General features: G+C 45.9%; 1 protein-coding gene across 1 annotated transcript in view; it reads left to right on the top strand.

The window, feature by feature from the left end:
- Positions 1 to 23,436, top strand: part of KRIT1 (KRIT1 ankyrin repeat containing) — a 333,886-nt gene that overhangs the window by 71,507 nt on the left and 238,943 nt on the right. Inside the window, exons 5-6 of the mRNA XM_078663641.1 lie at positions 1,509 to 1,638; positions 13,347 to 13,590. Of these exons, the coding sequence (XP_078519767.1) occupies positions 1,509 to 1,638; positions 13,347 to 13,590 (374 nt within the window). The remainder of the gene's footprint in view (positions 1 to 1,508; positions 1,639 to 13,346; positions 13,591 to 23,436) is intronic.

Genomic DNA, 23,436 nt, shown 5'->3' with positions numbered 1-23,436 from the left:
TTGCTTGTATTTAGCATTTTAATTTTTATTTTTATCATGTGAGCTCATTGCACTTCAACTGGAAACTATAAGCTGCTAACACATGTTTGTATGCACTTTACCGCCAAAACTGGAAAACGGTTAATCTGATGTCGGGCATGTTATATTTTAACTGGAAATTATAAGCTGTTATCACATGTACTTATGCACTTTACCTCCAAAACTGGAAAACTGTTAATCCAATGTCGGGCATGTTATATTCTGGCATTGTATTCATATTTGTTCAATCAGACTTTGTGCTTGTTATGTATTTTTGTTTTTGTAATGATTTTAATTAATCAACAAATAAAGCACCTTCTTCTTCAGTACAAGTGATGTATAAAAAAAGAATAGTTCACTAATTTCCTTTAGAGATCCTTTGCAGTATATGGTCAGCTCAAGATCCACTTACAATAATATCATTAACATGGTAAGAGGGTCAAACCCAGCAGAGCCATCAGTCAGCCCTTCCCATTCAACTGCCCAAAAAACACAAGCGCTTCAACAAACCAGATGATCTCTTAAGACAGCCTTGTGGATAAGGTCTTGAAATTAAGTACTCTTTCACAGTGTAAGCGCTCCATGCCTGTCCTTAACCTCTGGAAAGCTCAGTAGGGGTGAACGATTTTTAACAATTGCAATCAAAGTACTGTTGGAACACCTATGCGGACAGTGGCGTAGAATAACAAAAACAGAACCCAGCTAATATCACTGGATATAACACATCCCTCACAGTGTTTTATGCTAATCAGCGCCGAAACCTGAGGTAATCACGTGTGCAGTTTTTGTTTCTGTTGAATGCATTGCTGCCCCCAGTTCCACTTTTGTCACACTCGTATATCCAATAGAAAAATGCTGGCGGTAACGCCAAGTGAGCGCAATTTTCTGTTATAATGAACGGACACAAATTCCATTTTTGCACCTTTGTCTGGATGATCCAGAAAGATTTCAAATAAGTAAACCAGATGCAGTGAGTAAAAAGTGTCCTGCAAGAACAGTATTGTTTGAGGAGTTCACTGTGCCAGACCCACAGGCTGTAAGAGTTATTTACGGTAAATACAGCAATCAACAGGAGAGCAAAAAAAAACGATGAGTGGTTGAAGCAACATGAGCTAGGCGCAGGGTAGGAACAGGAAAAACAGGAGATGGTTATAGCGACACGAGGGAGGAGGGACGGGTGGGAGAGAAAAGAAAAAATAGTACCTCAATCACAGCACGAGCAGCGGACAGGCACTAATTGAGTAGAATCAATCTGTGCTCCTCCATGCTCCACAGAGCTGAAATAGAAGTTACGCTTGGCCTACATTGCCCAATTCGGAGGCAGCAAAGAAGCGTGACACTAAAGCCAACAAATAGTAATCAGTGAGTGGGCTCCAAGCCCTTCAGTGCAAACCATACATCTCACAAGCGAGAGCGCATGCAGTCTTTCTGGGTCGACCTAAAATGAGACATCTGTATTTATTTGAATTTCTTGTCTTTTCCTTTTTTAGATAATGCTAAGCACACCTACAACCCTGGGACCCCCGTTTTCTACTGTCTACAGGATATCATGAGGGTTTGCAGTGAATCCAGCACTCATTTTTCTGCACTAACTGCGAGGATGTTAATTGCTCTGGACAAGTATGACTTTAAATGTGCATATTTTGAATATGAACATATAGTTTTTTCACCTAGCAAGTTGCATTTTTGTGCTGTCAATTCAGAGGATATTGGCTATTAAAAAATTGCAATTATTCAGGCAGCTGTTTCTCTTGATGATACTAACACGCATAAAAAACACTATTTTATGTCTCTATTTTTACACTTTACAGTTACAGTACTGACCTTGTTCCAGAATGCCCTTATTTTATTTTTTAAATGTAGTGCTAAATAAAGGGCATCTTATTTTCGTTTCTCTTTTTTTGTAGCTGTAGAGAATACAACAGCATACCTGCCAATAGAACCGAATCAGGCGGAAGACTCCCGATTTTTGTAGGCAAAAATGCCTTTAATTACCTGTCTCCCACCTAAAATTTCCTGTATTCAATGGACGTCAATGGGGAAAATATATTCCCCTGGTTTTGTTTTCAAAATCTCCCACTGTCCTGGTTTAAACGTTACGCATATATCAAATAGTGACTACGAAGTCGTACATAGATTGTATTGGTTTCATTAAAACACCATAATTTAAGGATTGCTCTAGAAAAAAGGATATTTTGTAGGATATTCAGATTGGTGTAATAATGTTAGACTACAAGAAAAGCGATTTATTTTGTCACAACTTGAGATAGTTGTTCTTTGTCTCTAGGGATATTATGGGGACTGGGTTTGTTGCACATCAAAAACATCATAGTATTCAAAGTATTAAATAGCACAAAGCCACAGTATAGTAATTATGTTTTAGGTCCACTTTATATACATCTGTCCGCAGCATTATCTTAAGGGGTATATATATATATATATATATATATATATATACATATATATATATATATATATATATATATATATATATATATATATATATATATAGCCATTTGTGTTATATCCATCCCCCCACCTAACTCCCTTCCCAAAAAAGGCATTGTGCAGAAAAATCTTGGTGTTTGTTAGATACAAGAGGGTGAATATTTTATGGTTAGGATTTTCAACACTCCCTTGGCCCTACTCTACTGGCTTCAAGCAACATTCTGCCTAGCTAGCCACGTAGCTGTGCTTGACCTTTTACATTGAAGTCCAAAGTGTGGTTTTAAATGCTTCTCCACAGAATAATGCTTTACATCACTGTTAGAGTCAAGACATCACTGTAAGAGCCAAGACCGGGACTGCCTGAGTCCCTTATTCCTGTTTCCGTCTTGCGCTTGACATTGCAGAGTCAGTACTTCTGTAAGTATAAAGCAAAAACACAACTTCTGAGTCTGCCCACAGCTGTCCAGTTTCTGATCTTTAATTTGGAAACCTTGGGCCAGATGTACGACCATTGGCAATTGCGACTCGCAGATTGCGAGTCGCAATTTGCGAGTCGCAATTCCCAATCTACAGCAGTGTCTGAGACACTGTTTGCGATTCCCAATGGGGTCGCAAATTGCATGCCTCATGCATATTGGGAATGGCAGGCAATCCCAGGGATGGTGGCCTGCTAGGGTCAGCAGACCTCCATGTCTGAGACTGCTTTTAAATAAAGCAGTTTTTTATGCATCCTGTTTTCCTTAAAGGAAAAACGAATGTATTTAATAAAAAAAAAAATGAAACGTTTTTGTTTAATTTTTAAGGGGAGGTAGTGGTCCCTGGGACCACTGCCTGCTCTGAAAAAATGTTTGCGAACCCATTCACAAACGGGAAGGGGTCGCCTGGGGACCCCAGTCTTCAGTCCCCACCATTTTGCAGATGGCAGGCAGTCTCCAATCAGGATTAGGGATTATGCCCACTCCCCCACGTGGGGTGAGCACACCAAGGGTGCAGTCACCCTAGGGTCAGTAGCCCATTGGCTACTGACCTCGACACCCCTAAAATGTCCCCTAAATTCTGTTTTTAGGGGGCAGCCCGAGCTAAGAAGACAGATTCCCACAACCTACGAAAGAAGACGCAGAGCAGAGGAGACTGCAGAGAAGAACTGACTTGGCCCTAGCCCTACCGGCCCGTCTGCAGTTTCCAGAGATACTGCACCAAAAGTCGCCTTTTCCAGCAGCCAGCGACCTCCAGAACACCTGGGACTGCCTTCAACAAAGACCGGATCTCCTGTGAACAGCTACTCTGTTCATAAGACTTTCCAAAGCAAGACTCAGAACCTGCTGAGAACAAAAAAACATGATGCCTGGAACCACCACTGCACCTGTCCGAGTACGAGGGGCTCACTGGTCCCAGCAAGGTCCCTCAGCTCTCCAGAGTTCAAGTCCACCGTGGGTTGACCCCTCCAGGACTCCCCGATGTTGCCTGCAGCCTCTGCACGGAGACCGCCATAACCGCAAGTAGCCCAGTAAGGTGAAATCTGACCTCAAAAAACACCCCTGCATCTAGCCAACCTGTGTCCTGGAGAGGAGAACCTAAAGTGTACCTATGTCCCCGAGCCCTCTAACTCTCCTGCCCAGCTGCTGGTTTCTCCCGGAAGTCTTTCTGGACCGAGCCTGCAGCCCAAAATCCCAAACCGGCAACTTCTATTGAAAAGAACAGGTCACCCTATGCCAAAATGGCATCCTGGACCTGGCCTCTCCTGTGTCACTGTCGGTGCACCTTGTGTACTAAATCGGATCCCCCTTTGGCCTGAGCCTAACACCAGGAGCTTTGCTCCCTCAACCTTGTGGCCTGCTCATGAGAGCCACCAACCGGAGGCCCTCTGTACCCCACTGGATAACATTGGGCCTCAGCACTCTGCACCCGGCCTCCCTAGTGCCGCTGAGGGTGCTTTGAGAGTGCATCCTCGACACTGGGGGAACCCCGGTTCTAACCCCAGAATACCAACTCCAAAACCGACGTTTTTACAGATAAACCGATAACACTGTTTTCTCCCATAGGACTGTATTGACTGCTTTTCTGTGAAAAGTGTGGAGTTGGTTTGTATGAAACCCAAAGAAACTGCAAATGTACAAAAACGGAATTACTTGCCTTTTCTCTAGAAAACGTCCCGGTGTGATATTTAGGCATATCACACTGAGTAGAAAAAGTAACTTAAAAAGTAATCTCAAAAGTAACGTTCAAAGTAATCTCAAAAGAAACTGTAAAGTAATTTTGAGTGTTGGCTTACCTGTAAACAAACCAATTGCATCCAACTGCATTTCAGTTGTATTTCAACTGCAATATACCTGCAAAGTATTATTTCACTTACCTGCACCAGACCTGACTTGGTACTAGAAATAAAATAATTAAATAATATTTTTATGCAAATAAATTGGTCTGAGTTTAGTCTTTGAGTGTGTGACATCATTTCGTGCCTGAGTGTGTACAATAAATGCTTAACACTACCCTCTGGTAAAGCCTTTCTGCTCTCCCACACTACCACAAATAGAGTAAGGTATTGTCTACTTTTACCTCTGCCAACCTTTGGAGTTCCACAGGACTCTGTGCACACTATTCTTACTTTGGCATAGTATATACAGTGCCAGCTTCCTACAGACCTCCATTGATGCATGGATGTTTATCTTATGGTAAGGCTTTGAAGCTTTTTTTTCTGCTTTCTTCTTTTTTTTTGTTGAAACTTTTTATTAATTTTATAAATACAAACACAAACAACTTGCAAGGAAAAAGAAAAAGAGAAGACAGCAATATAAACAAGCGTTGCATTACATGGTGTGGGAGCGGGAAGGTCAATCAATGAGCGTATGTTTCATCAAGAAATAGTCTTAACCCCAGAATGGTCCTCCCGCTGGTGGCCACAGTCTATGGGTCCTCCCCCCATCCCTGTCAGCAAAGTGAGGAATCTAGGTGTCATGTTTGACGATCGTCTCACGTTTTTCCCCCATGCAAATCAGATTGCCTCCTCTGCTTTTTTATAAACTACGAATCATTAAAAAAATTCTCCCCTTCCTTCCTGTCTCTGCTGGTAAAACCCTGATCACGTCCTTGGTCCTGTCCACCTTGGACTATTGTAATGCCCTATTCCTGAATTCCCAAGAAAAAGTTCTCAATAAGCTGCAAACCATCCAAAATGCGGCTGCTAGACTGCTGGGTGATATCCCCAAGTTTCAATCAGTCTCAGGAACCATCAGAGAACTTCACTGGCTTTCCATCAGGAACAGATCTAAATTCAAAGCTTTGTGTATTGTTTATAAGGCGTTGCATAACCAGGGACCAGCCTTTCTTACGCAACAACTTGTTCCCTATCGGCCCACCAGATCCCTGAGGTCTTCTGACCTCCTTCAACTGGAAATACCCGTACCAAACTGGTTTCATGGGGCGACAGAAGATTTCTCGTTTCAGCACCCAAGCTCTGGAATACTTTGCCACTATCTATAAAGAGCAGCCCCTCTCTGTGGTCTTTCCGAAAGCATCTTAAAACGTGGCTATTTGATCAATAATTACATCCTTCTCTAAGGCAGATCTCAGCAAATACTTAGCGCCAAGATGCCCACGGGCCTTCGCTGCGCTTAACAAGTGTTTAAATAAATAAATAAATAAATAAATGGGGGGGGCAGAAGGAACAAAATGTATCCAACACACAGTAGTAAGTGGAGGAACCCTCGGGTTACGGGGACGTAGGTGCAACATCTGGGTCTGAGAGAGGGGGGGGTACATATATCGCCACGGTAAGTATTCCACTGAGTCCATATCTTCCCCCATTTTCGGGGAGTACCCCGAGAAATATATACAGTTTTTTCCCTGAACATGCACCAGTCCATGTTTTGTTGCCATTTCCGAATCCCGGGTGGTCCCTGAGCGCCCCACAGTTGTGCAATGTCTCTTTTGGCAATCATATTGCCCAAGGTCACCCATCGAAGCTGCGATACGGAGTAGTCGTTCGGGTCCCATACATTCAGCAAGCATCTCCTAGCCCCCGGCATCGATCGAACCCCCGTAACCTCACTCATCACCTCGTGCACACGGTTCCAGAATCACACTATCTCAGGGCACTCCCAAATAATATGTAAAAAAGTGCCCAGGAGACCGCATCCACGCCGACACAAACCATCCACAGAAAAGCCCATGTGTACCAAACGGGGACCAGTCACATACACTCTATGCAGGATTTTAAGTTGCACAAATCTAAGGCGCGCCTGGATGGCCACCTCCTTAGGGGAGGAGATCGCCGCCTGCCAGTCCTCATCGTCCAGCTCCAGCCCATCACCAATCCAGACCTCTCTAAGGCGAAACAGGAGGTCAGACCTGGAGTTGATCAATTTTTTATAAATAAGCGAAATCGTACTATCAGGAACATTTCCGTCCAGTACCCTGTCCTCAAGCGGGGACGACTCCGGAATCTCCACACCCGAAGGGAAGACCGAGAGCACCGCGTGGCGGACCTGCGCATAGCGAAAAAATTCGCGATCGCTCAGAGCATACTCGGTTTTCAATTCCTCAAACGTCTTCATTCTCCCCCTGGTCCAAACGTCATCAATCCTGCTGATACCTATCAAGTCCCACCTATCAAACCCCTTCGACTGCCAGAGAGAGCCAAGTCTATCGGATGCATACAGTGGGGTGGCACGAGTCAATTTATCAGTCCACCCAAGCGCCATGGAAGCATGTCTCCACACCTGGACAGCCGTCCTAGTGGGGCCCGTTACGTTTCGAGGGGTGAGTCTCGAGTAGAGGGCTCTATTATAGTCACCCCCCCGGTAACAACCATTTATCCATCTCGAAGGCCGGATTCGGCAAAGGGCCATACATGCAATGATTTATTGCCCCCAATTGAGACGCCCAATAATAGCGACGGATATCAGGCAAAGCAATGCCGCCGTCGTACCACGGGAGCGACAGTTTAGCGATGGCGATCCGGGGCCTACCTCCCCACACCAGTTGTCTCTGTAAACTCTCAACCTCACGGAAATATTTAGCCGGGACAACGTCAAGTGTATTTTGCAATGCGTAGAGGAAGCGGGGCAGTGACATCATCTTAAACAATGCCGCTCTACCTAGGGGAGAGAGAGAGGGAGTTTCCCCCAAGCGACAACATCTGCCCGAAGGCGCTGAAGAGGGGGCAACAAGTTCCGGTCAAACCGCAGTTCAGGTTTCAGAGTGATAAAAATGCCTAGGTATTTAAATCCATCTCGCACAATCGCGATAGGACAACCACTTGGCAGAAGAGGGGCGTCTCCCGACAGGACGTATACACAGGACTTCGACCAATTGAGACCCGAGTTTTTGCGATAGGACGTTAGGACATCGAACAGTACAATGAGGGATTTACGGAGAGATGTGAGATACAGCAGAATATCATCAGCATAGAGAGATACACGGTCCTCAAACTCCGAATTCCATCTAATGCCCTTCAGGGACGGCTCCCACCTCAACCAGGCCGCCAGCGGTTCCAAGGCGAGAGCAAACAACAAGGGGGACAGGGGACAGCCCTGTCGCGTGCCCCTGCCCAGTGCAAAAGGTACAGAGACCCGACCATTGACCACCACCTGAGCCATGGGACCGGCGTAAAGCAATTTGACCCACCGAACGAACTCCGGACCGAAACCAAACTTGGCAAGAACCGCCCACAAATACGGCCATTCTATTGTATCAAACGCCATCGTAGCGTCCAAGGACGCCAAGATGGCGGGCTCGCGTAGCGTCTCGGCTCGTGCCAAGACGCCGTGCAACCTTCGGAGGTTAAGCGCCGTGTTGCGATGCGGTATAAAGCCGGATTGATCAGGGTGAACCAGGTCCCCAATGACAGTCGCCAAACGTGTCGCCAGCAGCCTGGCCAAGATTTTAGGCTCCGCATTAATCAACGAAATGGGTCTAAAAGAGGCACAGCGATCCCGAGGTTTACCATCTTTGTGGATGACGACTATAGTGGCCAGTCTCTGGTCTGGTGGGAGAGAACCCACCTCCAAAGACTCGAGAAACATAGAGCGCAGATGTGGAGCTAGCGTGTCCGGGCGTAGTTTATATAGCTCAATGGGGAGCCCATTAGGGCCCGAAGCCTTGCCGGATCGGACCGAACGGACAGCAGCGGCAATCTCGTCCACAGTAGGCGGCGCATCCAGAGCATCCCTATCAATGTCAGGCAATCGGGGAAGTGCAATGTCCCGCAATAGCAGGTGGGAGTCCTGCTCAGATCGATCAGACACCTGGGAATACACCTCGCGGAAGTAATCGGCAAAACATGTGACAATATCAGCAGGGTCAGTACAGCACTCTCCATTCTCCGCAACAATCACAGGGACCCAGCCAAGCAAGTAATTTCCCAGCCTTATCACCCACATCATACAGGCGGCCCTGCTGTTCCCTTCCCATTTCCTTAGCAGCTGCCGTGACCAGAGCCCTGTATTCATGTTGTTTCAACTCCAATAGATGTAACCCTCAGCGGTGACCCCAGATTCCAAGCACCCCTCCAGGGCTGTGATCTCCCCCTCAAGGCGAACCATCTCAGCACGGTTGGCCAACTTCACGCTACCAATCAACGAGAGGGCCTGGCCACGAATGACAGTCTTGTAAGCCTCCCAAAGTAAACTTGGGGAGGAAACGGAGCCCACATTTTCCGCAAAATAACAATCGTGTGTTTTAACCAGCTCAGCCCTGACCCTGGGGTCCTTCAAATACCAGGGGTTAATCGGAGCGACTCGGCCCGCCGAGCCCCGCCGTGCATCAACCACCAGCCAAAGCGGAGAATGATCCGAGATACCCCTTGCCAGATGTTTAACTTCCCGTATAAGGGATGCATGGGCCGAGGGCAGTAATATATGATCTAACCTCGAGAGACTACCATGAGCACCAGAATGATAAGTATATTGCAACTGCCCCGGGTGAAGCAAGCGCCAGCAATCACTGAGCCCCAGCGTCTCTAGGAAGTCACTCAACCAAGTCTGGGCCTTCGGCAGTTCCCTGGGAGGGTGACGATCACACATCCCCGAGACCACCGCATTGAAATCACCCCCAACCAAAAGCAGACCCTCGGGGAGACCCAGGATAAGTCCACTCAGATCAGCGAATGTGGTGGCTTGGAGGCCCGGGGGCAAGTACACGGAAATCAAAATAAGAACCTTCCCTTCCCAGCGCCCCACAATGGCGGCGTATCGTCCCTTATCATCCAGTATGACATCATCAATGGCCAAGGGGAGGGAGGTCCGAACCAGAATGCCCGCCCCTCTGGAGCCCGAAGTGAAACCCGAGTGCGCCACAAGGCAATAACCACGCCTATTCAGAGCGTAGCACTTGTTGCCGAGCAAATGAGTTTCCTGCAGTAAGACAACATCAGGAGACAAACGTTTCAGCAATTGCAGCACCACCCTCCTCTTGATCCCATCCCCCAACCCATTCACGTTCCAACACAATATCTGAAGTCCCCTACCCCCATCCCCGAATTCAGCCCCTCCCCCGCCCCACGCCCAAAGCAACTGCAAAAAACAGGAGTTCGCCTTTCCTTCGCCTTGCAAATAACAATAAAATTCAACCCAACAACCCAGTCCCCCCAACAATGCCAAAACAACTATACCCCCCACCCCGCACCCCTGCTGAAGACCAAAAAGCCCCATAAACTTGCAGTGTGCCTGTCGCCCAACCGCCCCACTAATCTACGAAAAGAAAACCCAGGAGGAGAAAGGACCCGCTCACCCCCCCCACCCCCAAAAGGACTGATACTTGCAAACATTAATGACACAGCATTAGCACAGTTCTAAGCCAACGTGAAGGGTACGGGGTCAAAGTCAACATCTACTCCTGCTCCGTCGGGCCACCGTCCGCCCGATCCGATCTGCCAGAGTCCTCAAAAGGTTCTTGATTCGCAGGCAGCGAGTCAAGCCAGTCACTCACGACCCCAGGATGGTCGAAGAAAAAAGTACGATCCCTATGAACCACCCGCAAACGGGCCGGGAAGAGCATGGCATACTTCATAGACCTTTCCCGGAGTCTCTTCTTGACCCCTTGAAACCCCAGCCTCTGTTTCTGGACCTGTTGTGTAAAGTCCGGATAGAAGCTGACAATAGAGTTCTCAAAGGCAATGGGACCAGACTGCCTCGAAGCCTGCAGGATAGCGTCTCTGTCCCGGAAATGAAAGATCCTCGCAATGATGGGTCGTGGGTTAGCACCCGATTTAGGTGTGCCGCCGGGGATCCTATGTGCACGCTCGACAGCAAAAAACTTGCTGAGACCCTTGGGCGCCAAGTGATTCAGCACCAGGTCTTCCACCAATAAGTCCGTCGAGGCAGCAGTCGATGATTCCGGGACCCCAATCAGGCGGATGTTATTGCGCCTGGCACGGCCTTCATAGTCCTCTAGGCGCCCAGAGAAATAGTCATTAGCTTTCCGCAGATTCCCGACTTCAGCCTGTAAGTCAGAGACGTCAGTGACCAGGCTAGTGGTCTTGAGATCCAGGGATTTGACCTTTTCGTTTGTCTTCGCCAAATCCGCCCTGATCAGATTGACATCAATCGACACAGTATCCAGTTTGAGAGTCAAGGCCTCATATTGTTGCCCCAATGAAGCCTTCATACCGGTAATGGCGCCCATGACATCCCGCAACGAGGGCTCTTCCTCAATCGATGAGTCCTCCGGAATTGTCGTCGAGGGTTTAGATGCTGCGCCCGGCGAACCTTTAGTAAGGGTGTACCGGTCCATAATGTTCGTTTGCAAAGCACTCCCTCGAACGCCCGGTTTAGCCTTGCGCCTCTCACTCTCTGGCTTGGTGGCCATCTTAGATCCTGGACCCGTACGGGTCGCCTGTTGTCGGGTGGAAATGGTGACTGCGGAGGCAAATGCAGGACCAAAAGGGCGAAGGTGGTGTCAGTCTCAGAACTGAAAGCCACGATAGATCGGCATCAGAAGCGGAAAGACCAAAAGTATAGGCACGTCCGGCTGTCCACGTAGCTAACAAAGTCAGGTTGATCTCCGGACAGGAATCGAAACCAAAAGCGGTCGCCAAGCCCATGCAAGTCCGGGAGTCCATTGTTGTTCACTTACTGGACGGCAGGCCAGACAAGATAGCTCGGGGCGTCACCTTGGAGCAGGCCAGAAAACTGCGGCGATCTGTGGCTCTTGACCCCGAAGTCCAAAAAAGTTTGTTGGAACAGATAAATGATCAGTAGAACTACGCCAATAAACACCCGTCGTCCGAACCAGGATAAAGTACAGGATAGTCGATGGAGGTGGCGAGGGTCCGGGAGCCCTGTGCTCACGCGACCATCTTGGGTGCGCGCGAAGCTCCTCCCTTTTTCTGCTTTCTTGAACTCCACCAGTGCATGTGACTGGGTCAACTGTCAATTCTTGTGGGCAAAATATAAACTTTTGTGGATCCCTGCATGCCTGTGACTGGTTAGGGTTTCAGCGTTTCTGTTCATGTGTGTGTGTTAACCTAGATTAATGGTAATGGTAATCTTCCAACTTACATTTCCACAGCTAGAGCTTTAACTTTGGCCTGCATAGATTCACCCATGCATTTTTCATCTTTACATAATGGGCCAAACCATTTTATTTGCTTGGGTGAAATTGTTGCTACGAGATTTAGATCTCAGTATTGCCATATCTTCTGCAGATGATGCCAGACTGCAAGCATAGCTCGGGTTAAAAAGGCTTCAAGGGCCCATAGTAATCTAGCTCGAAGGGAATTCAAACAAGCCTAGTTTGAGGTGGTTCATTACTTTTGGCATCTAGATATCTGGTTTGGTGTGAAATATCAGTAGAAGCATAATATCAAGCAAAATATCAGTTGGGTTATATTGCCAGGCAAAAATTCATTGGATTGTGAACAGTGCCTATAATGATAGCACACGTGCCAAGTTTTTGCCATCTGTGACATTAAAGTCAGATCTTTGGCACGCTGCAGCAAATGATCTTTTGAACACAGGTTCGGTCCCATACATATAAAAACACCATATTTTGGAAATGTATTTTTCTATCCATTGCAAATTAATGTAATGGGGCCTTCCTACCTATGTCTAATATTCCATTGAAGGACAATTTCTCGTATTGCTAAAGGCATGGGTCTGATTCTATTTGTGAATATTCAGAAAGCAGTTTTTTGGTGGATCCAATTTTCCAGCATTTGTATCAGACACTGGGATTTAAATTTTCAGAGTTAATTGGACTGAATGAAGAGTTGTGGGATCGCTCAGTTAGTCTCTCTGCGATTAGATTTTGTTGAGAATTCGTTATGAGAAAATATTTTGTGTGAAGATTTTGAATATGTGCTTTCTAAATTTTTGAAAAGTTAATGCTCAATTATTAATGCTGTTGGTAGGCATACCAACTTCATAACTAAGTCTTTCCTTGTCTAGATATTGCCAACATTTTATCTAACTGAAACTGTAGTTAGTACATTTTCTTCTCTGGCCTGTGGAAGGGGCGTGATTTTACTTGCCCAAGAATTTGACAGTTCAATAGAAAATCTAATAAGACACCATGTGTATGAATGTGGAAGTATGTTTGAGAAATAGTGCAATTATTAAAGTATATTTATTGTGAATTTTTGATACCCACAACAATAAAATCTATTTGTTAAGTTGGTGAAACCAAGTAAAATATATCTAAATTGTTTAAGTCCATAAATTTAGATTTAACCTAGAGCTTGTATCCTAGTGTTTAAAGTTCCTTTGCTAAGTTATATGAGATAGTCTGATGCCCTTTGTTAGTATTATTATTTGACTGTTTATACATATGTTTCATGCTTATCACATATATTGCACTTCATTCTGCATCGATGTTACCAGCATACATATTTTAAGCAGAGCTGTGGAATTTATCATAAAGATTCTTAATTTTATTTCAAACAGGTGGTTAGATGAACAGCACTCAAAATCCCATGCCATCCCTGCTTTATTCCGACCTTCTCCTCTTGAGAGGATAAAATCCAATGTCACAAACCCTGCATATGGTGTTGAAGCTGAACAGACAGATAGCACTCTGCACATAGTATACACTGCACTAGAAATCAAAAGTAAAATGATGACTCTGGAGAAAGCAGACATGTGTGTCTACAATCCTTTGTTTGGATCAGATCTTCAATATACCAATCGAGTAAGTATTCAACAAACTGGTAACTTGTTCTGATCTTGTTTTATAACTGGGTGGTAAATTGTCTTATATGTACCAAAGTTCTTTTAGAATTCAACAAGATGCTAACATCAATAACTGGGTGGTAAATTGTATTCCAAACCACATATACAATTATTGCAGTTTGTGGCAGGAGACTTAACTTTCCAGCCCCAAACAATCTAGCATTTTATTTTATATACAAAAACTTCACTACTAATATTGTTTTAATTCACCTAGTCAAATTGTAGATCTTCTGGATACTTGAGAATCATGATTGACTTGAGCTCTCACTCATAGTGCCATTTATGGTACTGTTTTTTTAACTTGTTAAAATAAGTGAAGGTAAAAAATGGTTAACTAATGAAGTGGAGTTCACTTTATTTACAGGCATTACATCCATCAGCGATAATATTAAATAGGGCTGGTCTTTTCACTAAAAACTAAGTATGCTCCAACCATTCAAACATTTCTTTCTTATGTAATGGACAAGAGGCAAATTTTGCTTCTTTGTGTCCATATTTATGATTCAGGCTATGAATCCAAGTGTTGAGCTTGATGCCGATCCAGTCATTCATCATAAAGTTTTCATTGTACAACCACAAATGCCATTATTAGTGATTACTTTGTGTGACAGTGAGAGCGTAGACATATAGTATTATTGATGAGTAACAATGATTAAAAGGGATGTTTAGCACGAAGGGATTCTGAATAACATCAAATAGACAACTGTAGCGCAGCCCTAGTTGTCTGTGATGCCTTGAATGCTGTCAACCATCCTGTCTGCTCTGAAGTTTCTCTTTATAGTGTGTCCATGTTTGCTTTACACAATTCCTCTTGATAAGATAGTTTAGGCATATAGTTTCAAGTATTTTATGTATGCAGATGACCCAGTTATCCTGCAACTTGAAAAAGATCGCATGAACTTTCTATTGTGCCTGTTCTCTCAGCTACCAGATATTTGATGTCTGTCATCTTCTTTTGTTTACATTTCTTTATAAAATTTTGACATAATAATGAAATGACCAGAGACCCATAAGAGTAGTATACAGGCATTCATTCTCAAAAGTGTTGACACATTAATAACACAAGGTTATCATTATAAAAGTCTGGTTAATGTCACAGTATTGAAGATGTATTTGTATTTGGTAATTACACCACAAATAATCCTAATAATTATATAGTGAGATAGAGCTTTTCATAAACCTTCGGACAAGAGGCAATTATAAAAACATGCACAGGTTGCATGTCAAAGCACCAATATCAAACTCTGTTTTAAAGCATCTCTGCAAATCGATTAGCTGTTCTTTTCTGAAGGGAGAACTTTTCATTGCTTGGTTGTGCTGTTAGGACTGTTGATTCCCCGCCCGGAAGGGTATGAACGACAGTGGAGGTTTCCATCTCGCGCCCTGGATGATGAATTATTCAGGCAGGAATTATACGTAGGCATTGAAGAATACTTTGATATCAACACAGGTTCTGTGGATTCTGAAACGATGTTGTGGGAGGGCTTCAAAGCTTATATGAGGGGAGTCTGTATTTCAAAAAGTACAGGGGTACTCCGGGACTTACGTAATACACTCTCCCTGTTAGAAAATGCATTGGCTGCGTTAGACACCTCACAGAGAGTAACAGTCGACCCAGGGTACAACATGAAGAGGGCAGCTTTACTACTGGAGTACAGAGAAATAGCCAATAAGGAAATTTTATACATGGGGAAATACCAAAGTGCCAAAGTTTATGGAGAGGGAGACCGCCCTGGCCGGGACCTAGCCCAAATGCTTCGACCTCTCTATGCAAAATCATATGTCACAGAATTGCATTCCACTTCAGGTAACACACTCACGGACCCCCTTTTGATACAGGAAGAATTTCTGTCCTATTTTGAAGCGCTATACACCACCAAGTTAGGGCCAGACCACTCTGGACAAGAGGCATACCTTTCGGAAATAGCGTAAGTTTACTTGGAAAAATGTATGCAAGATTTCCTAGCGGAGCCCATCACGGCTGACAGCTGAAATGAGGCCATTAACGCTTTGAACACATCCACGGCCCCCGGGCTGGATGGTTTCACAAGCGAATTTTATAAAACATATAGAGACCTATTGACCCCACACTTGCTGGACGTCTATGCCGAGGCATTGGAGACACAACAGCTCCCCCCTAGCCTGAGAGAAGCCGTTATTATATTGCTACCGAAGCCCGGCAAGGACCCCTTCAATGTAGCTCATATCACCCACTTTCATTGTTAAATCTAGATTATAAAATTCTCGCGAAAGCCTTGGCATGTCGCCTCTCGCTCCTTATGGAATCGATAATATCCCCTGCCCAGTCGGGAATCATCCCACACCGGTCCACCGCCTTCAATCTCCGAATTCTGTTTAACACCCTCCACAGATTAGACCCGGAAGTACCTGCGGCAGCGGTCCTGCTAGATACCGAAAAAGCTTTTGACTCCCTATAGTGGTCATTCTTTCTTTCTATAATGCGGCGTATGGGAATGCCGCAGGGCTTCATCGCAACTACTGCCCTGCTATACACGCAACCTACTGCTAGACTCCGACTGAACGGTACCCTCTCTGCGCCCTTCATCTTATCACGCGGTACGCGTCAGGGATGCCCCCTTTCTCCTTTATTGTTTATTTTAGCAATGGACCCCTTGATTAGGCACTTTCAGGAAAAACACCTCCACAGAGGATTAGTATTCAGAACGGGCCCATTGTTAGTTTCCCTATATGCGGACGACATGATCCTCTATGTACATGACCCTCAAATAAATCTTGATCCGCTACTCAGGGAGATCCTCCGATTTGGTACTTTCTCTGGCCTGGGGATTAACTGGCGCAAGTCGGTTATTTTTCCTCTCGCACCAGGGACGCCCCGTTGGACCCTGGAATTCCCACTAGATTGGTGCGCTGAGTCGGTAAAGTATTTAGGGATTCATATCCATCATGATACCGAACAGATTGTGCGTCGCAACTATGGAGTGGCAATCTCCCGGCTAGAGACGCAAATTGACTCTTGGCTTAAACTCCCTCTCTCCATGGCAGGGCGTGTAGCCTTGATGAAAATGATAGTCCTCTCTAAGTTCCTTTATTTATTCCACAACATTCCAATCCCACTCACCAACAAGTTTTTCAGTACTCTACAGTCCCTATTAATCAAGCTAGTATGGGGCAACAAGACACCCAGGGTGAAATGGCAGGTGGTGACCCTTCCCTGTGATTGGGGGGGATATGGGGTCCCTGATCTACACTTATACTATTTGGTTGCACAATGTAGTTTCGCACACACATGGTACCACCCAGATGCTAGGATCACCTACCTCCGGCCTGAATCGGACTTCGTCCTACCCTCCACGCTTGCCTCAGTCCTACCCACCGGTATCCCTCGAGATCCTAAAGATATACAACCAGTTTCTACTACCAGCTGGGCATGGCATAAACTGAGCAACATCACCCGCACACAGACACTGTACTCCTCCTCTCTTCCCCTACCAAATGTCCACTTACTACCTATCACAGGGGAAAAACTGGTGCAAAGAACCTACACCAAATTGAACATTCACACTCTAGGAGATTTCTTTCCCGCGGGTCACGTCTTTGACCTGGAGGATATGTCCACGTTTTCAGAGGCTACGTTCATGGACAGGTTCATTCTGGCCAGACTACGCTCAGCGTTACGAGAAAGATTCCCTGAATATCCACTGGAACCCTCTTCATTTCCTCCCCTTACACTAGTGATAGGCAACGGCAAGGGGCACCACCTTATATCCCAGATGTATAGGGCATGCTCTGGCCTGGTGCCAGTGGACGATGCAAGGGTACGCTCTGCATGGGAGTCGGATTTAGGCAACCCAATCACGAACGAGCAGTGGCTGGCATGCTGCAGGGTTACCAGGACAGTGTCATTGAACAGCAAACATAGGCTGATACACTTTAAATTCCTGCGTAGAATCTATTTTACACCCGCCCGAACACACAAGATAGATCCTTCCAGTTCTCACACCTGTCAGCGGTGCCAGGCCCCACAAGCAGACTTTTCACATCTCGCCTGGGCTTGCCCACAAATCCACGCTTTTTGGGTGGAAGTCCATAAACTTCTAAGCAAAATGATTCAAATCCCGATGGAACCCTTGCCTGAAATAGCACTACTGAGGTATGTGGTACAGATTCCATTGAAAGTTCTCAGATTTGCTGCCATTTCCTTGCTCCTAGCTAAAAGAGAAGTCGCAATTTTCTGGGGTAGCAAGGGAGCACTGACGACAACTGATGGATCCGAAGCATAGCGACCTGTTCAACAAAAAGTGATTTGTATGCCAGTACTGTTCCTACTTCTTCTAGACCCAAAGGTATTTGGGGGCCGTTCCGAACTTTTCTTGCATCACAGCAGCAAGCTTCCCCTACACAACAAGAGCAAGGCATGGAACCGACAGGAGTGGGTTAAGGGGGACGTTATGTTTATAATGTTATGTTTATAATGTGAGTGTGTATGCCCTGCATAATATGATAATTGGTACTACAGATGTAATTGGGTCTGCGTGGGCTGGCGAAGGGTCGGGAGATATGACCTTTAACTACAAAACTAACGTGTCCATTGCTGGGGTTTTTCCTTCTTTAGGATGCATCAGCTGTGATTACCGTTGCGCCGTCCTACTGTGCCTTGATGATTTTGCTAAAATTACTACGTCTCACTGTACTCTTATATGTAATACACCTGAACTCAGTGCTCTGCTTTGCATTTTCAAAACTGCTAAATAAAATTAAAAAAAATAAAATGTTTGAATACAACAATAAAGCGCTCAAGGCAAAAAAAAATACATATATCCACCTGACGCTCTAAAACCAGCTCATTCAGTAGATAAACTATGTCAACATGATAGTCCACAGAAATAGCTCATCACTAAAGGGCTCCACCACGAAGTGTCAAGGCTCTAGAAAGTAAGGACAACTCTGATCATCACCTCATCAATGGTCAGCAAGGCTTCATTCCTCAGGGAGACACATCCAGTTGCCAACAATTATATACTGACACAATTCTTGAAATAGATTGTAATCAATTGAGTTATTGAAAAACACATTTACTTTCACAGAAAAAAACACCATGTGCTGGGCTCTAATAATATCAGTGTCTTTATCACTGAAATGAAGTATTCCCACGTTTTCAACTTTGAGAGTATAGTCTGGAAATTATAGGATTTAAGTGGGTTCATATGTTAAGCAACCCTTGGTTTTAGTAGCCTGCAGGATCCCACCTCTGTCATGATAATGGAGATGTTTGGACTTCGATCCAAGAATATGATCTTAGAGGGTCTGGTGCCAAGCATGTGATTCCTGTGAGCCAAGAGAAGTGTGAAGAGGTCTACTAGTAGGCACCAAATGCTCGACAATCCATTTTCAAGAAACGGATCCATGCCAAAGCCTTGGACATTTTCAGTCAGTCCATCCTTACTAATATACATCTATTATTACCTCCCCTCTGCAATTTCAAGAACTTTATTATTATTATTTTTTTAACACTCTTCATTGCTTTTAGTAGAGAAAAGGAAAAAATCATAAAAGCCATGAGTAAACAATACAGCGTTCACAGTTTCCCCAGTATACAAAATATTAAGATTACATAATAGTCCTCCCATTTCATATATTAACATCGAAAGAGTGCTCACACCAATCACCCCAGTCGTCGCAATGTTTTTCAGGGCAACCCCTAGATTTATTTACAAATGACTCTGCTCTGGAGCAGTAGTCCATTTCTTATGTCCATTCAGTCCCGGAGGGAGCAGACTCTGAACTCCAAAGACATGCAATCTCCTGTTTAGCTACAAGTAAAACCATGGCCACCAACAGACGAAGGGTCCTTCTGCCCCCCCCCCCCCCCCTCATTACTCCATCACTCCAGTATTACCATTTTTGGCTCCGGCAAGACCTGATTTCCCACTACCCGGTTTAGAATGTCACAGATACATCTCTAATATTGCTGTATTCAAGGGCGTTATGTATTGATTGAAGCTCCGGGCTCCCACTCTTAAAGCCCAAAATGCCACACTTTCTTCTGTGGGCATTACCCAATCAGCTTGTGAAGATCTACACTGACCAGGAAAACCTCTGTTACATATTGTTTTGATTTTTACCACTGGCGACCCTCGATTGCAGCAAGGAATCCCAAGTAAATGGTTTTACAAGTTGCTGCATACTTCCTGCCAACAATTGTAAAGAGTTTGACTATGAAAACACCTGCTACTGCAGAAATCCGATCAATTTCCCCTTGTTGGATGGATTTTGTTCTTTTAAGCAGGCTTCTTCCGTGCAGGGCAGACAACCAGTACATGTGCAAATCTTGAACACCCCCGAAATATAAAGCGTGAGTACAATCTTGTTGTAGTAAGCGTTCCCGTATACCTGTGCAGCGTTGTAGTGGTATCCCACCTGATCTCCGATTTAGGTCAAATATATGCAAAAACATTTTTAAAACGTATGTCCACTTATCAGTTGCTGATAACCCAGCAGCCTGCACAAAGTTGGTTTCTAAGCCAGGTTAATCGCAGCTTGTTGTTAGACGATGGAGGCAGTGATATTTTTAAATAAAGAATCTGCTAAGAAAATGGAATCCATTTGATCTGTAGTTCTTCAGCATGAACATCTTTCATAAATTTGTCTGAATGTCACCCATCATCCTCTAGAGAAAATAGAAGGAATTATGCCATAAGTGGTTCTGAAAACTGGCTCTCCGGCCATCCTGATTATGGCTTTGGGGATTGGAGACATGACGGAGTCTATGGTTGTATCTACGTTGCTCTTTAGATTCTATTCCTCTCTACATTCATAGGCTAAAATATAGATTTTTTTAAGACAGTATCGTACTGAAGATGTGCATAAGATGAATTTCAATCTATTAAAAATCTTCATTTATTTGTTTGAATTTATTTTATTAGTTTTCCAGCATTTATTTTCAGTGCACACTCAGGCATTGAGCAAGAGGAAATGATATACATAATCTGCATAACACCATAACGACTATACAACACAATGGTAATACATGGTGAGTTTTTTACCACACATCACATTGCTTTGGCAGAATTGATGGAATATATGAAAAGAAATGGTGACTTTTTGTTTCTGCAAACGTGATGCCGCATGGCGTTTTGCGCATTGTAGTCTGAGGTACGGGGATGAGATGTGATGTGAGGCGGCATGTTCTCTCGGTCGCGCGCCTTCCCCTGATCTCGTCTATTAGTTAGCTTGTGGTGTATCCCCCATCGTGAAGTCGCAACGTGAATGATCCAGATTAGACAGTCATCTGTAACTAATGCTATATTCACAACTTTATAACAAACGTGTCAAAGGGAAACTGTTTTGACACCCGAACTTAACCGAGAGGGAAAGAATAAGGAGAAGAAGATAGCTTAAAGAGGAAGGATGAAGGTGAAGGGCTGGTGCAGTGGGAAGAGTGTCAATGTGTGTCTGCAGAGGTAAACTTCCAATTCCGGGGCAAAGGCGTGGGGTGATCGAGGTCATGTGAGGGGTAGGTCCCCCCGGGGGGGGGCATAATGTTTTCTGTCCCAGTCGTTGCCTAGGGCCGGCCTAGAGAGGGGTGCCACTTAAGTGATCCCCTGGTCCAAGCTCGCCTGCTGGAAGGATTTCAGGGTTTCGTCCCAAAGCTGTGCAATGGGGAATTTCCTCAGCCCCGCTGTCTCCTCCCTGCGCAGCACGACACCTTCTGCTCTTGCCCAGTTGTCAAAGGAAGCGTACCAGTGTTTGGCGTGTGGGGGTTCGCCTTTTTTCCACCGCTTGGTGAGCAAGCGCTTGGCTGTGACGAGTCCCAGAACCTAGCCGGCACCCTGTTGAGTTTGGTCCTCTTGTATAGGCCCCAAATACAAGCCTCCAAGTGCGTGGCAGGTCTTCGCCAGTACTCTGCTTCAGCAGGGTAGTCACTGTATCCCAATATGTTGATATGAGAGGATAGGTCCAGAGCATGTGTAGGAGGTCCGCACCAACCAGGGAGCATCTGGGGCACGCAGTGGTGGTTGCCGAGAAGTATTTATTGATCTTGTCTGGTGACAGATAAGCACGGTGTAGTATGTAAAATTGTATGATTTTAAAGCGGGAGTTGCGTGGGATATTGACTGGGCTGGCCAGTACCACTGCCCATTCTTTGTCCGTCCGTCCGTCCGGTGTTGTGTGTGTATCAGGAGGGCCTGCGTCAGCCAGTGGACTACGTGGGTGCCATTGCCCATGACATGGAGGTATTGTATAAAGTGGTGTGTCTGCAGCTCTTCAGTCATGTCTCCCCAAGGGCGCGCAAGTGTGTGCGTTATAGACGCATGAAGGAGAAATTGCCCGGCTGGTAGGCCTGTGTCCCTGGCCAGCACCTCAAAGGGAAGTAGGGCGCCATCCGCATACAAATCGCCCAGTGTCTCCACCCCAGCCTGCACCCACCTGTCTAACATTGCCTCTGTCACCACTCCACCGTCTCTGGGGTTGCCTAATAGCGGGAGCGCTGGGGCATAAGGCTTCACCTCGCGTGTTAATTTCAAGCTACGCAGGAAGCACCTGCGAGCTACAGCCACATGTAGCCGCGTCGGGCAGGGAGCTCTGGTCAGGGGGTGAAACAGCATGCATATCTGCGTATGGGTCCAGATTGTAACGTCCTTAGCGGTGTCGTCTAGGTTCCTGCCACTCAGCCATCCTGTCACCCACTGCATCTGAGCTGCCAGGTAATACAGTTCCAGGTTGGGAACCGCGAGGCCCCCAGCCTCCGTGGGTACATAGAGCTTTGTCACTGCTACACGGGGTCTTCCGGTGTTCCAAATGAGGTTCCGGAGCGATGTCTCTAACTCCCGAAATATCCGAGTTGGAACATATACTGGGATATTGGCATAATAGTATAATAGTCTTGGCAAGACTATCATTTTTGTCAGCGCAACGCGGCTGGGCACGTTTAGGGGGAGGGTCTTCCAAAACGTCATCTGCACTTGCAGGGAGGAGATAGCTCTGACCAGGTTCCCCTCCAGCATGTCCAGCGGGTCTCTGTAAATGTGTATTCCGAGGTACCTAAACGTTGTAGGGTACCAGGCGAGTCTCCCGCCATTGATGCGGATATCGCACTCCCGTGTTTCTGGGCTGAAGGAGTACGCTCCAGATTTGGCCCAGTTGACTTTGAGTCCCGACATGGCCTCAAAGGTCCGAAAAATATCAGACAGGGACTGCGGTATGCGGGTCAGGTCTCTGATGTACAGGAGTAAATCATCCGCGTAGAGCGAGACTGTGTATAGGCCATCCGCCTGCGGGATCCCCCACTCCTCTCCTTGCGCTCTCAACAACGCAGCAAGGGGTTCCATGGCCATCGAGAAGAGCAATGGGGACAGGGGGCAACCCTGCCTAGTCCCTCTCCGCACCCGGATTGCGTCAGACAACAGCCTGCCTGTGCGCACACACACAGTCGGCTTTTGATAAAGTAGTCTCACCATGTCAATGTAGTCGTCCCCAAGGTCGTATTTCTCCAGCGTCGCCCTGATGTAGGGCCAGTCGACAGAGTCAAAGGCCTTCTCGAGGTCCAGGACGAGGCATCCCGATCGGGGCCATTGGTGGGTGGCATAGGTTTGCACTCTGAACAGTCTACGTATGTTGTGGGAGGTACTGCGCGTGGGTACAAAACCGTTCTGGTCGTGGTACACGAGTGTTGAGACTAGGGGGGCCAGGCGCTGAGCTAAGGTAGAAGCGAGTATTTTGTAATCGGTATTCAACAGAGCCAGCGGCCGGTAAGAACCCATGCGCGTGCTATCCCTGCCGGGTTTTAGGAGGGAGATGAATGTGGCCTCATTTAGCGTGGGGG

This window comes from Lissotriton helveticus, chromosome 10, assembly GCF_964261635.1.
Source record: "Lissotriton helveticus chromosome 10, aLisHel1.1, whole genome shotgun sequence".
NCBI lineage: Eukaryota > Metazoa > Chordata > Amphibia > Caudata > Salamandridae > Lissotriton > Lissotriton helveticus.
The sequence above is the reverse complement of the archived record's forward strand: the minus strand, read 5'-3'. Positions and strand labels throughout refer to the sequence as shown.